The following is a 15,452-nucleotide window of genomic DNA, read 5'->3' as shown; positions in this document are numbered from 1 at the left end:
ACCTGCAGTTTTTATATTAAAAGAATATTTTCTTAAATGGTAATGTGCTTCAGAACATTATAATATTCTTAAGAAACTATAAATGGAATGTTGTCTAGTCCTAAAACATGTGTAAACTAAGTGGTCCCCCTCAAGGGAGGCTCCTTGATGCTGATAAGAGGCTACTGATTCAAGGAATTGAACCTGATCTCCCTTTCCTTGCATCAGACTTGATTGTCTCTGATTTCCTCAGATGCTGGATTATAGGTTTAGCATTTTCCCCATAAATATTATACAGAATGTCAAAAGAAAGGTTCCATTTTCTAACTTGTTAGAGGAAAGTCAAAATTGGTACCACATCAACTCGTTAATTTGTATAATGTTCCTGAGAAACTGCATGACCCATATCGGTCAATAACTCAAAGCTACCAGTGATCTTGGATGCATTTAAAGTTTTGTAGGCAGAAAAAGATAATTTGTAAAATTGGAAGGCCATTAACTGTGGAAAGAAGAGTTGGTGTGCTTCCCATAATGCCAGATATCAAGATACTTAACAAGACAGTTCCTTTACACTTGTTAGCTGTATAGTCCTTGTGGCTTAGCGCTTCTTTTTGATTATAATAATAATAATAATTTACACTTGTTCAAAAACAACATCCAGATCATCTGCAGCATCACTAGTCCTCATTAATCACCAAATTACTGGCCGTCTTCTTATCACCAGTGTCGAGGTTGGGAGACTACTCTCTCCCGTCTTCGCATTGGCCATACTCGTCTTACTCATGGATATCTCATGGAGAGGCGTCTTGCTCCTCTCTGTGAGAATTGCCAAGCTCCATTATCAGTCAGCCACATTCTGTTGGACTGCCCACTTTATCAACGAGCACGCAGAATTTACCTCTGTCGTCGTCTTCGCCCCGCTGCTCTCTCTTTACCTTCCCTTCTCGCTGATGGACCCACCTTTCATCCGGACTCTCTTATTGACTTTTTGACAACGACTGACTTACTTCACAAATTCTGATACTTTCAGCCCTTTCTACTTGTATCTCTTGCTACCCTCTACCCCCGTACTATCCCCTGCCCCGCTGTTTTCTGTAACCTGCTGATCATCCCCCCTCCCTCCTGCCATCCAATTCCCTTGCTTCCTTCCCTACCCTGCAGCGCTGTATAGCCCTTGTGGCTTAGCGCTTCTTTTTGATTATAATAATAATTAATCACCAAAATCACCATTAATCACCAAAGGTGTTTGGTAGTTCTCTCCATATTGTGGGAAGTGGAGACACTACTCTTACAATGGAGTGGCAGCCAGTGAGGCCTGTCAAGTCAAGCTAATAGGTGGAGTGATCATTACCACAGAACTGCTACTGGCAAGGGCAGCCAAGATGGGTCCAGTGATCCCTTTTTATTCTCCCAATTGTTTGTGCAGGGAGGCTGGGATAAGGGTATTCAGGTTTGAGCCTAGGAAAGCGAGTAAAAGTTTTGCTAAATGATTTTCAAAGGTTATGTTTAATTTTAGTTTCAATAAAGTCCCTCAAGGAAGGTGCCTTGATGCTGGTGAAGGGCTCTTGATCCAAGGAATTTAACCTATCCTCCCTTTCCATGGACTGAACCTGATTGCTTCCCATTTCTGAAGACCTGTATAACCCTTATGGGTTTAGAATTTCCCCTTTATTATAATAATACAAACCTCCTATACTTAAACTGTTATATTTAAATAGTAAAAGTTATTACCAACCTCATATAACACATTGAACCCCAAAGAACAAGCACCAGTATTGCATACCTACTGCATGTTCGTGTTCCTGCATCTACCCTCCTTTCAACCAGGTCCTCCACACTACATTTCTACCATCATTATTATCTTCAGAAAACACTAAACCAACATGGGTCATTCACTGATGTTAAAAGGCACAAGAGTGGAGGATGAAACCCAAGGGCAAAAACAGGAAGTCACTATTGGTATAACAAATAGTTTCATTTTGAGAAGTCATGGTGAATTTACATTACAGGTAGACCCTCTGGGTCTGGCAGACCTTCAAGTATATAGCTGACAAGACTATTTGTTTGGAAGGCTGAGTTTAGACAGTACCTGCTGCTGCTGCTCTACTTAGGATCACAGAACAGCCTCTTCAATGCATCACATGACTCACTTATTATATATACCATTTCTTTAAATTATAGTAAGAAATTTAGTTTAAAATAGTTTGAGCTGATACGTGAATTTTGATAATTCACAATAATACCATAAATTAACTCATTAATAGTACAGAAAATGCCATAACCTGCCTTGGGTGGAGCAGCAGTCATAATATTCACAAAAAAAGCACTAAACCAACATTCACAAATGGGGCATTTAAATAAAGTATGAGAGCTAAAGACCCCTGAAATTCCATATGAAAACAGGTAAGAAATCCAAATTACAAAAGTGACTTTTAATGCTAGGAATGATCATACATCATGACATGTAACTTTCGTTCCCAGTGTAGAAAACTTGTACATGATACTTCATTCTATTCAATGTATTCTAATTATACTCCCCCCCTCTACACTGTTAGTAATTTTGAAGCAGGAATCTTTCAAAATCAAGTGTTCAATGGGTATGGCAGACATTCCCAACAATATACACCTTGCATTCTCAATCATAAAAAGAATTTTTTTTTCATATTATAAATTACTGCATACCCACTGTACACATGCTAACTTGTGTAGGGTGTCAATTTGGGCAAAGCATGAGAATAAATTTGAGATAATTTTAATTTCGTGTGTATAAAAAGGTCTAGCTGTGTGTCACTATCCTCCATATTCTTAGGATGGTACCTTGAAATTTAAATAAACTTTTTTAATGAATTAAACATGTTAAGATAACAAACTGGAGTACACCAAAATATTAAGAAAAAAATAAAAATGGCTAAGATTTGTCATGACAGATTCCACAAAAAATGACCATTTATCCTTTGCTTAGAGAACAATATTTAAATATATACTTAAATGAGAACAGCAACGTCTAAAATCAATCTATCTTATAACTAGCAAAGGTAATCTGATCAAGTGAACCATTGAGACCATTCCTATTTATGACCGATAACGCTTGGGGCAATATTTGTCTTGGAACTCCGGAGCCGCCGCTATAGCCTGCCTCACTCATCCGCTTCTCCGTCCTCTGTTTAAAGAAAAAGTTTTAATATGTTAATTACAAAGAGCTTAGTTATTTTATATTATAATTATTACAATCAAAACTAAGCATTAAACCCACAAGGGTCATACAGCACTCCAGTAAATTTATAATTTTCCAAAATGATGTAAGTGCAGAGATCTCATGATGTTTTCTAAAGGCTTGGGTCCCTGGGAAACATGATTAAATTTCTTAAGATAGGGTACTACTAAAGTATAAATTATATTAAAAAGTCAAAATTAGAGTAAAGAATGACAACATGACAACATGCATTTGCACATTCATCATCTGCCCATTTTCTGCATGAGATGGGAAGGTCATTGTCCAGAAAGGATGGAAAATACGGAAAAGATATCAGCAGATTGTGCAAACTGGTGGAACTGCCCTCTTGTCAAGCAGGACAGGTAAAGTTTATTGTGTAGCACCGGAAATGAAAGGCTATTCTACTTGATGCTCTGTACAGCAGGAACTAACATTCAATAACTAGATGAATTTTTTTTTTTTCCAACAAGTCGGCCGTCTCCCACCGAGGCAGGGTGACCCAAAAAAGAAAGAAAATCCCCAAAAAGAAAATACTTTCATCATTCAACACTTTCACCACACTCACACATTATCACTGTTTTTGCAGAGGTGCTCAGAATACAACAGTTTAGAAGCATACACATATAAAGATACACAACATATCCCTCCAAACTGCCAATATCCCAAACCCCTCCTTTAAAGTGCAGGCATTGTACTTCCCATTTCCAGGACTCGGTTCCGACTATATGAAAATAACCGGTTTCCCTGAATCCCTTCACTAAATATTACCCTGCTCACACTCCAACAGATCTTACATTATTACAAGACCTCAAAAATAAAATCCTAAGTTGAAAAAGAGCAATATTATTAAAAACAATCTTTATGAGGGATGGATTCCTGAAAAATGGTAAAAATCTATTATGAAATACTGAGGATACTATAACATGGCAGTACCACCCTCCCCAATAACAGACCTGCACCCCTCAAGGAAGGTTCCTTGATGTTGGTGAGGGGCTCTTGATTTAGGGAATTGGATCTGTGCTCCAGTTCCCCGTATTAAGCCTGAATGCCTTCCACATCCCCCCCCAGGCGCTGTATAATCCTCCGGGTTTAGCGCTTCCCCCTTGATTATAATAATAATAATAACAGACCTGCAAGTGACCAGAATAATACTATATCTGTACAGCGGTAGAGCTTACGGCTCGGTCAAAAATACAGAGGTTTGATTGCCGGGCTAGGTGAACATGCACATTCATCTCCTCACACCTGCTACCCCTATTTTCCCAGCAGTAAACAGGTATCATATCTCATGGGTTATAAGACACGGTACACAAATAACCCGCACATAAAAGAGAGAAGCTTACGACGACATTTCGGTCCGACTTGGACCATTTACAAAGTCACACTAACCAGAAGTGGAGCAGGACGGCTATATATAGGCAGGAAGAGGTGGTGGTAGTAGTAGTAGTAGTAGTACAAGAATGGTAAATAATACCGACAAGATGTACTACTACTACTACTACCACCACCTCTTCCTGCCTATATATAGCCATCCTGCTCCACTTCTGGTTAGTGTGACTTTGTCAATGGTCCAAGTCGGACCGAAACGTCGTCGTAAGCTTCTCTCTTTTATGTGCGGGTTATTTGTGTATCGTTCCAGTCACGGTATTGTGCCTTTTTTTGTTATTTATAAGACACGGCTTACAAGACTTGTTTTAGTTTCAATGGCTTGGCATAGGACATAACTGGGAGAGCTACAGCCCACCCCAGACCCCAGTTTACAGGATGCAGGGTGGTTTTTGGAGACATTTTATGGGGAAAAAAAAAAAGTGTCTAATAAGCTGCAAAATACAGTTTATATTCAGATGTAAATCAATTGTTTTGAGTTACATCCTAGGGTGGTAATACAGAATGAGGAATTATACTGATAAAGTAGTGGAGGCAGACTTCATACATAGTTTTAAGAATAGGTACAACTGGGCCCATAAAGCTACAAGTAAATCTGGTAAGTGACAAGTTGAGAGCTGGGGCCAGGAGCTAAGCCTCAACTCCTGCAACTACATACAGGCAAATGCAAAAACTGGATAGTGTTACTAATTTCAAGATTTTTAAATCTGATGCCATGCAACCTGGCACCACCTGGGTGCCAATTTCCTTCTCAATACCTTTTAACCACTTTATTCATCCACATGTTCATGGAACACTTCAGGCTGGTTTTACTACTAACCAGGTGTGAAAATATAGAGAAACAATTAACAGTCTATATACATGTATTAGTGCCCACATTCTGAAGAAGGGGTGGGGGTCTTGCCATCAGGAGGGTCACTTGAACCATGATGTCAGAAAACTTCTGGCACAACAGCTATTGAATGAATGTTGGTGACTGTGTTTCCTTATTTTTGGGGTTATCCTGCCTCAGTGGGAGAGGGCTAGTGTGTTATAAAAATACTATACTGATGCTTCTAAAATCCTGTCTGTAGCTTACCTTCTCCTGGTGCTTCCTCTTCTTCCTCTTCCTCCACACCTTCTTCATCTACTTCTTCAATTTCTTCTTCAACCACTACTACATTGTCATCCACTTCCTCATCCTCCAGCTCTTCTTCATCATCATCCCCTTCACCATTTTCTACCTCAATGTCGGGTACTAGGAAATACTGCAGAGGATTTGGCCACATATCATCCTTGATAACCTGATAACATTGATGCAATAACTTATTAATCCATTATTCTTTACATGTTCATGGTTCTCAGCATCAGCTAAAAAAAAAAAAAAAAAGAGAGAGAGAGAGAGAGAGAAAGAGAGAGAGAGAGAAACAAGAAAGTAAAGATAGTGTATACAGAATGTCAACAGAAGTTTATAAGATCTACCTGTCACCTTACATGTTCATTACAAACAAGGAAAAGACCAACAATCCTGCCAGTGTAAAACACGGACATTTGGAACCCGTATGACAACAGCAGAACCTTCCTTGCTGTTGGCCGTATTTCCTCAGATCTAACTATAAACTACAAAATCACATTATAGCATGTATGTATGTACGTATGAACAAGGAGGCTTTACAAAGAGTAGGCGATACATAAACTGTTTACATGGAAACATATTTAGTAAGGGTATGGAAGTTTTTGTTGCATTTTGGATAGGAGGTAAGTAGGTTTGATCTAAGAAGATGGCAGCTCCAATTCCTTGGATCCAGAGGAATTTCCCCCTGAATGGATATACAAGTTGGGACATGATTAAGGTGACAAATGAAAATTTGATGCAACTTGAGACAATGTGCAACATGCATATAACTGCTAGACAAGACATGACTGTTGCTGCACAGTATTTGCAACTAAAGATTATTGCTATTTTTAAGGGAAAGTGCTTAATGCAGAGGATAAAACAGAATCTTGAGGAATGGGAGGCAACCAGGTTCAATCCAAAAAAGGGAAGGGCAAGCCAAATTCCTTGGATCAAAAGCAGCTCACCAGCATCAATAATCTCCCTTGTGAGAACAGAAGAGTGTGAGCAGAAATAGACTTTTTTTTTATTATCACATCGGCTGTTTCCCACCACAGCTCAGCTATCAAAACTTTGGAGTCCAGTCCCTGGACCAATTATGTACCTCTGTAATCTTTTGACTACCGCCCACAGGATGGGTATGGGGTGCATAATAAACATATTAAACTAACTAAACCACCAAGGGAGGCGGACGCTAACCCAAAAAAGAAGAAACACTTTCATCGTTCATGCTAATTTTCGCTGACAACACCAGTCGCTCTTTTACATAGCTTCTGATATACACATACGTACAGTACATTATGCATCATCATGCAAACACAGAGCTTAATTAATGACAAATGGTTAATTACATGTGTAATAACATACCTCTGCAATTTCATCAGCTGATGGGTCTCCGTGATCAGAAAACCAAGAGAAGAATGATCGAAGTTCCAGAGGACGTTTCCGGCCTGTCCCGCCTTTTTCCCCTTGCTGCATCCTCTGTCGAAATCGTTCTACCAGATTGTGTCCTTCTTTCCATTTGATGTCTGTAGACTGTGATGCAGGATCACCTGGTAAACAATGAACTCTTATGAAAACAACTGTGGAAATGATACCAAGAGGAACCTCACCTCCCTTTCTATCAATCATCATTCTCAAAATTAATTAATAAAAAATCTAAAAATGCAGAACCTAAAAGTACAATTTGAAATGGCAATTCAAATATTTTTTAAACAAATGACAATGGACTCGCATGAGCATCCTCAACTCCCCATCACAATTTTTTAAGAATTGTCATAAGTGCTCTTTAACATCGAGTTTGGTTCAACATAAAACTTGTACATTACATACATATAGTTAACAAACATTAAGCAATAATTCAGACTGCTTTAACTGATGGCTAAAATGCTAATTTGCATCAATAAAATGTCTAATTATGCACCACACATAATAACTGAAATATCTTTTGGCCTGTAATATATTTGCATCCCATATTTTCCCACCTCCTTGTATAATAAGAATATACTGCAGTGTAACAAAGAATGTTATTCATATTTATTTTGTCAAATTTATTATGAAGAGAGAAAGCAAACATGTCACTGGTCTAATGAAATGATAAAAGGTGTAAATACATTCTGTATGAGCGTTAGATAGGAGTGAGTGAAGCCAAGTGGTTTTCTAATGAATGTGCTGTTGGAGTATGAGTTGGGTAACTTTTATGAAGGAGTTCAGGGAATATTGGTTAGCCAGACTTGAATCCTGGAGGTGGGCAGGGCAGTGCCTGCACTCTGAAGGAGGGTTAGAAATGTTGCAGTCAAGAGGATAATCTGACTGTGATATGAGCACTCTTCTCAAAAGATGGCAATTAAATGATTGATGGTGAATGTGTTTCCTTCTTAGAGTTGCTGTACGTTGGCTGGCTGGAGACAGCCACTGAGTTAATAAAAAAGTATTTCCCAGTACAGAGAGATGACATTTTAATACATCCTTGAAAATTTAAAAGCTCCTAATATAATTTAATTTCATAAGGAATATACATCAGCAGAATTATTAAGTCTAAGTAAACCCCACATTAAAATTCTCATTAAATGTTTATTTTTTACTTAGGTTTCTATTCAAAACCTGAAGTGCTCTTAAACATGAACTAAATAATATTTACTAAACATACCTGTCGAGCCAAGGTGAAATTCTTTTGTAAGAACTTCGTTTTCAAAGTACGGATTTTCATCAAAATGAAATTTAATTCTGAAAAATAAAAAAAATCAGTGTGCTTTATATTACAATACTTGACAATAATCAGATACAAATCACGACAAAAAACCCACTATATATGTACTTGCTGGTAGGAGGAGGAGGATGTCTTTCACAGAAAAATGACAAAATTTGTAGGTTTCCAGGTAAATCATTGAAAGATTTCTGGGATTTAAAAATTGGGATCAATATTGTGTATGTAATTCTGTAAGATGTCAAATATCTTTCAATGTTTCATTATTGGTCATCCTCACCTTGTGTTTATTTTCTAATGACATATCAGATCACATATTAAAAACTGGTATAGTGATAATGACAGTATCACTGACAGTATTACTATGGTATAGTGATACTGATAGTATCACAAGGCCTGGTCTCAGACTGAGCCGCGGGGGACGTTGACCCCCGAAACCCTCTCCAGGTATAATATCTTTTTCCACAGATTACATATAGCATTGCTGGTAAAAATTATGAATCGACAGAGATGAATACAAAAGAAAACATTTTATATATTGATGTGTAATCCTTCCAAACTGGTCTGAGTACAACACTGAAAACAAATAAAAAACATGAAATTCAAGATGTGAAAATCGGCAATTTATAAAAAGTAGAACTGCTAAGATAATGTGAGATGACAGAGAAGACTTCAGATGAGGGGCACAGCAAGTTAAGAGGGGTAAGTCCCTTAATGGAAAACAGAAGCAAGATTATATAAATACAGTGGACTCCCGCTTTACGATCAGCTCCCAATGCGACCAATTATGTAAGTGCGTTTGTACGTGTATGTTTGGGGGTCTGAAATGGACTAATCTAATTCACAATATTCCTTATGGGACCAAATTCGTTCAGTAATGGCACCTGAACATACTTCTGGAATGAAATAATATCTCTCTCTTAAGCCGGGGGTCCACTGTATTAATTAGTACTAATATACAGTGGTCAATAACACACAAACCCATGTAAAGACACTAAAACAAGATGAGTATTGTGCTGTACGCATTGGTTTAAATGTGATTTCCTTCAACAACGGGGTTTCAATGTGAGGTTGAAATATTTTATACTCATCTTAACTTCTGATTTACTGCCTCCAGGCCAATCAAAATTAGAGTTAGATATAACTGCCTGGAGTATTTTCTGTTATATTAACTTAAGATTACATAAATATGAGAGTACAAACGATTTAAGCAATAATTATAAAACTGAAAAATTATGTTTTAAATAAAAGGATCAAGACACATTTTAAAAACTAAAGCAAAATATTAAACTATGTGATACTAGAATGTTAATGTAATAAGGAATATGGTCCACCAATCATGAGTAAAGTCTATTTGTCTTAAAATAATTCACACACATTTATTTAATTTTTAAAATGCCATCTGGATACGTACATTAACATTGGATCCAGATGTCTGTGTGGAGAAAATGGTTTTAAGACTTTGGTTCAATTAATAAAAAATAATCTTCAAAGGGAATCCTTTACATATTACTTCTGTAAATTGAACATTTACAAAATACAATCCGGGCTAATCATATGCATATATACTTTTTTTTAGATTCAGAACATTAATATACTTAACACACCTGTAGCCTGACTTAATATCATCAAACTCCTCTACATCTAATTTGGTCAAGTAATGTAGGCATTCTTCCTCTTCTTCTTCAAGTATAGCAGAAATCTGAGGGTGATTAACAAACTGGACACAAGTTAAGAAAAATTCTTCACATTTAATGGCCAAAAGCACTTAGACGTATATATAGCCTCCTGATGATGTGCCTCAATAAGGACAGAATTGTGCTACCATGAAATTATTTCCATTATAAAATACTACACGAGGCCTGGTCATGGACCGGGCTGTGGGGGCGCTGACCCCAAGAACACTCTCCAGGTATACAGCATCTTTTGCAGAGTACAGAAGGACCCCCATATCTGCGGGGGACATGTTCTAAGGACCTGCCATGCATACCAAAACCGTGGATAGTAGTGGTCCTTATATGTGTCATTTTTCATTTACATACATACTCATTATAAAGTTTTGAGGTGGTCAGTCCCTCAGCCTAGAAGAGTTTTGCTCTGGAACAATGTTCCAGACAATGGAGCAAAACTCTTCTCCAAGCTGACAGACTGACCACCTCAGGACCACGTCCTTAAGGGTGATGGACTGATTACATTGTCTCTATTGCTTCTGCTCACTCTCTTGTACTCGACTGAAGAAGCCTACTGGGTAGGTGAAACGTTGCAAAATAAAGATACTAACTGTTGAATATGTGTCTTACTAATCATTCTGTTGGTACTAAATACCATTTTTATATTCAACAAGATATTACAAGGACCACAATGGAAATAAGGCACTTTGACTTTTCTGTGTTATACAGGTAATTTACATGTTAAACTATGTATGATAATTGTACTTATGTATACATGTACATAAAAAAATTTACCTATTTATTAAAGTTTTAATAGCTACATGTCTAACCATCACAGTGTCTCCCTGTCTAGTGGTACCTTGAAGCTAGTGAGAGGCTCCTGATACAAGGAACTGAGCCTTTCTTCTTCTTCCTTGGAGCAAACCTGATAGCCTCCTATGCACAGGCACTTTATGTCTCCTGTGGTTAGTACATAAGAACATAAGAAAATAGGAACACTGCAGCAGGCCCATACTAGTACCTAGTCTTCTCAAACCCAAACTCACTTAACAAAAATATTTGCCACAACCCATTTTCAATGTTACCCAAAGAATAACACAGGTACTTTATAGCCCTCATAGGTTTAGTGGTTACTGTTAAACATTATACTGTCATAACTAAGCGCTAAACCCACTAGGGTCACAGAGTGCAGCATAAATGTGTGGTCTGTGATACTGCTGGTACCAGCAATATTAGTAGTGTATTAATATTGGCAGAATTACCAACAATATGTTAGGTAAGAGGACACAAGTGCAACTAATGTGGCATTAATTACTGTGGCAACGTTTTGCTCTCCAGGAACATTATTATTATTATTATTATTATAATAATCAAGGGGAAGCGCTAAACCTGGAGGATTATACAGCACATGGGGGGGGGGGGATGTGGAAGGCATACAGGCGTAATTCGGGGAACTGGAGCACAGATCCAATTCCCTAAATCAAGAGCCCCTCACCAACATCAAGGAACCTTCCTTGAGGGGTCTCCAGGAACACTGTTAAGGCTTGATAAAGCTCCTGGAGAGCGAAACGTTGCCACAATAAAATGTCACAATAGTTGCACTTGTGTCTTTTTACTTAATATTTGTGGTGTCATTGACGTAACATTAAGGTGTAACAGAGGAATATAATAATATAACAGTGTGATTATTGATACAGTTGTTACTAGTAACATTAAATATTAAAATAATAATAATATAAGTGTCGTTACTGGGGTTACTAGTAACAATAAGATGTAAAAGATGAATATAAGTGTGGTCACTGATATAATGAAGAATATAAGTGTGATTACTGATATAATGAAGAATATAAGTGTGGTCACTGATATAATGAAGAATATAAGTGTGATTACTGATATAATGAAGAATATAAGTGTGATTACTGATATAATGAAGAATATAAGTGTGATTATTGATATAATGAAGAATATAAGTGTGATTATTGATACAATTGTTAGTATCAGTATGACTGATACAGTATCACTGATACAGTTAGTATCACTGATACAGTTAGTATCACTGATACAGTTAGTATCACTGATACAGTTAGTATCACTGATACAGTTAGTATCACTGATACAGTTAGTATCACTGATACAGTTAGTATCACTGATACAGTTAGTATCACTGATACAGTTAGTATCACTGATACAGTTAGTATCACTGATACAGTTAGTATCACTGATACAGTTAGTATCACTGATACAGTTAGTATCACTGATACAGTTAGTATCACTGATACAGTTAGTATCACTGATACAGTTAGTATCACTGATACAGTTAGTATCACTGATACAGTTAGTATCACTGATACAGTTAGTATCACTGATACAGTTAGCATCACTGATACAGTTAGTATCACTGATACAGTTAGTATCACTGATACAGTTAGTATCACTGATAGTTAGTATCACTGATACAGTTAGTATCACTGATACAGTTAGTATCACTGATACAGTTAGTATCAGTACCACTGATACTATCAGTACCACTGATACTATCAGTACCACTGATACTATCAGTACCACTGATACTATCAGTATCACTGATACTATCAGTACCACTGATACTACCAGTATCACTGATACTATCAGTACCACTGATACTATCAGCACCACTGATACTACCAGTATCACTGATACAGTTAGTATCACTGATACAATTAGTATCACTGATACTATCAGTATCACTGATACAGTATCAGTACCACTGATACTATCAGTACCACTGATACCATCAGTACCACTGATACTATCAGTACCACTGATACTATCAGTACCACTGATACTATCAGTACCACTGATACAGTATCAGTACCACTGATACAGTATCAGTACCACTGATACTATCAGTACCACTGATACCATCAGTACCACTGATACCATCAGTACCACTGATACTATCAGTACCACTGATACCATCAGTACCACTGATACCATCAGTACCACTGATACTATCAGTACCACTGATACCATCAGTACCACTGATACCATCAGTACCACTGATACTATCAGTACCACTGATACCATCAGTACCACTGATACCATCAGTACCACTGATACTATCAGTACCACTGATACCATCAGTACCACTGATACTATCAGTACCACTGATACTATCAGCACCACTGATACAATTAATATCACTGATACTATCAGTACCACTGATACCATCAGTACCACTGATACTATCAGTGCCACTGATACTATCAGTACCACTGATACTATTAGTACCACTGATACTATCAGTACCACTGATACTATCAGTACCACTGATACAGTTAGTATCACTGATACCATCAGTACCACTGATACTATCAGTACCACTGATACTATCAGTACCACTGATACTATCAGTACCACTGATACTATCAGTATCACTGATACAGTATCAGTACCACTGATACTATCAGTACCACTGATACTATCAGTACCAATGATACCATCAGTACAACTGATACTATCAGTACCACTGATACAGTATCAGTACCACTGATACTATCAGTACCACTGATACCATCAGTACCACTGATACTATCAGTACCACTGATACTATCAGTACCACTGATATTATCAGTACCACTGTTACTATCAGTACCACTGATACTATCAGTACCACTGATACCATCAGTACCACTGATACTATCAGTACCACTGATATTATCAGTACCACTGATATTATCAGTACCACTGATACAGTATCAGTACCAATGATACAGTCAGTATCAGTACCACTGATACTATCAGTACCACTGATATCAGTACCACTGATATTATCAGTACCACTGATACAGTATCAGTACCACTGATACAGTCAGTATCAGTACCACTGATACTATCAGTACCACTGATACTATCAGTACCACTGATATTATCAGTACCACTGATATTATCAGTACCACTGATACAGTATCAGTACCACTGATACAGTCAGTATCAGTACCACTGATATTATCAGTACCACTGATATTATCAGTACCACTGATACAGTCAGTATCAGTACCACTGATACTATCAGTACCACTGATACTATCAGTACCACTGATACTATCAGTACCACTGATACCATCAGTACCACTGATACTATCAGTACCACTGACACCATCAGTACCACTGATACTATCAGTACCACTGATACTATCAGTACCACTGATACTATCAGTACCACTGACACCATCAGTACCACTGATACTATCAGTACCACTGATACTATCAGTACCACTGACACCATCAGTACCACTGATACCACCAGCACCACTGACACCACCAGTACCACTGATACCACCAGCACCACTGACACCACCAGTACCACTGATACCACCAGTACCACTGACACCACTAATACCACCAGTACCACTGATACCACAATAAACATAAAAGGATACAGCAGTCACCCAGAAGTTAGGAATCCTCTGGATAATTTTGCTTCGGTTCTCAAAATTTGGTTTTCTTAGTTTGTTATATTTTTGTTCCACCTTCAGGATCTCCTCACTGGCTTTCTCATTAAGCTGATCTATTTCGTTCTGACACGAGTCTATCTCCTCCAGGGCCTTCTGTGTCTCTGGGTCATATTCCCGGGTCTCGTGAACCTCCTCTGTGGGGTCTAGCTTTTTTATTTTGGCCGGAGAGGCGCCGGATTCTGACATTTTGTGAAATATGGAGGACCCAGTCTGGCACGAGGGTATGGTAACACACGCTTAATTCTTGTTATTTGTGAGGTTTTTAAGGGCCACAGGTGGCCTCTGCCCTTCCTGCCACTCTCAGGGCACGTTATAGTGCCCAGGGGTGGGCGGAGAGGGTCAAGGGTACGATAAAAAGGGGTAAAATATGGAGGTAACGGTGGTAGACCCGGGTAAGAGAGTGTAAACACAACAAGACTGTGCAGCTTCCCGGCCAAAATGGACGCCTCTGTCCTCATTGGTCGTCCCCTGGGCCAATCACGGCGACCAGCTGGCTGCTAGCCAATCGTAGCGCTTGGCGCTCCCCAGTCAGCCAATCACGCGCCAGGGTGTACGCTGCCCGCCACGGCTATTCATTCTACTTTCTGATGGCGGGAAAACTTGTAGATTCGAAATTCTGTATTCACTTGTGGCCTCGAGGGAGGTGTCTTGATGATGAGGGGCTCTTGATCCTAGGAGATGGATCTATCCTCTCTTTCCTTGGATCAAACCTAATTGTTTCCCATTTACCCGGGAGATGTATTACTCAAGGACCCCAATGGAAATAAATCACTTTGACCTCTTTCTTTCGGTTTTCCTGGGTAATTTACATGTTACCATGTATGATAATTTGTGTTGCTGTATTTATGTGTACCTGTACCTAAATAAAATTATTTATTTATCCTGTGAATTTATATTTAGATTACTG

General features: G+C 38.2%; 1 protein-coding gene across 1 annotated transcript; it reads right to left on the bottom strand.

Annotated features, from left to right (window-relative positions):
* Window positions 1–1,933: 1,933 nt before the first annotated feature.
* Window positions 1,934–14,968, bottom strand: Set (NAP domain-containing protein SET). The gene is made up of 6 exons (XM_053798796.2): window positions 14,471–14,968; window positions 9,987–10,099; window positions 8,323–8,399; window positions 7,041–7,225; window positions 5,658–5,862; window positions 1,934–3,139 (listed from the first exon to the last, which is right to left on the bottom strand). Exons 1-6 carry the CDS (start codon window positions 14,729–14,731, stop codon window positions 3,117–3,119), a joined length of 864 nt encoding a protein of 287 aa, XP_053654771.1. The 5' UTR covers window positions 14,732–14,968; the 3' UTR covers window positions 1,934–3,116.
* Between the last annotated feature and the right edge of the window lie 484 nt (window positions 14,969–15,452).

The sequence above is a fragment of the Cherax quadricarinatus genome, chromosome 95, assembly GCF_038502225.1.
Source record: "Cherax quadricarinatus isolate ZL_2023a chromosome 95, ASM3850222v1, whole genome shotgun sequence".
In the NCBI taxonomy this organism is placed as follows: domain Eukaryota; kingdom Metazoa; phylum Arthropoda; class Malacostraca; order Decapoda; family Parastacidae; genus Cherax; species Cherax quadricarinatus.
Note: the sequence above shows the minus strand (reverse complement) of the source record. Positions and strands in the feature narration are given on the sequence as shown.

What these genes read in the sequence shown, in the direction of transcription:
- Set (XM_053798796.2), bottom strand. Translation starts at nt 14,731, where the DNA reads ATGTCAGAATCCGGCGCCTCTCCGGCCAAAATAAAAAAGCTAGACCCC. An exon ending in ATTTCACCTTGGCTCGACAG is followed by an intron (nt 7,226 to 8,322) that starts GTATGTTTAGTA and finishes ATTGTTTACCAG; the next exon opens with GTGATCCTGCATCACAGTCT. An exon ending in AGAGGAAGCACCAGGAGAAG is followed by an intron (nt 3,140 to 5,657) that starts GTAAGCTACAGA and finishes TTCTTTAAACAG; the next exon opens with AGGACGGAGAAGCGGATGAG.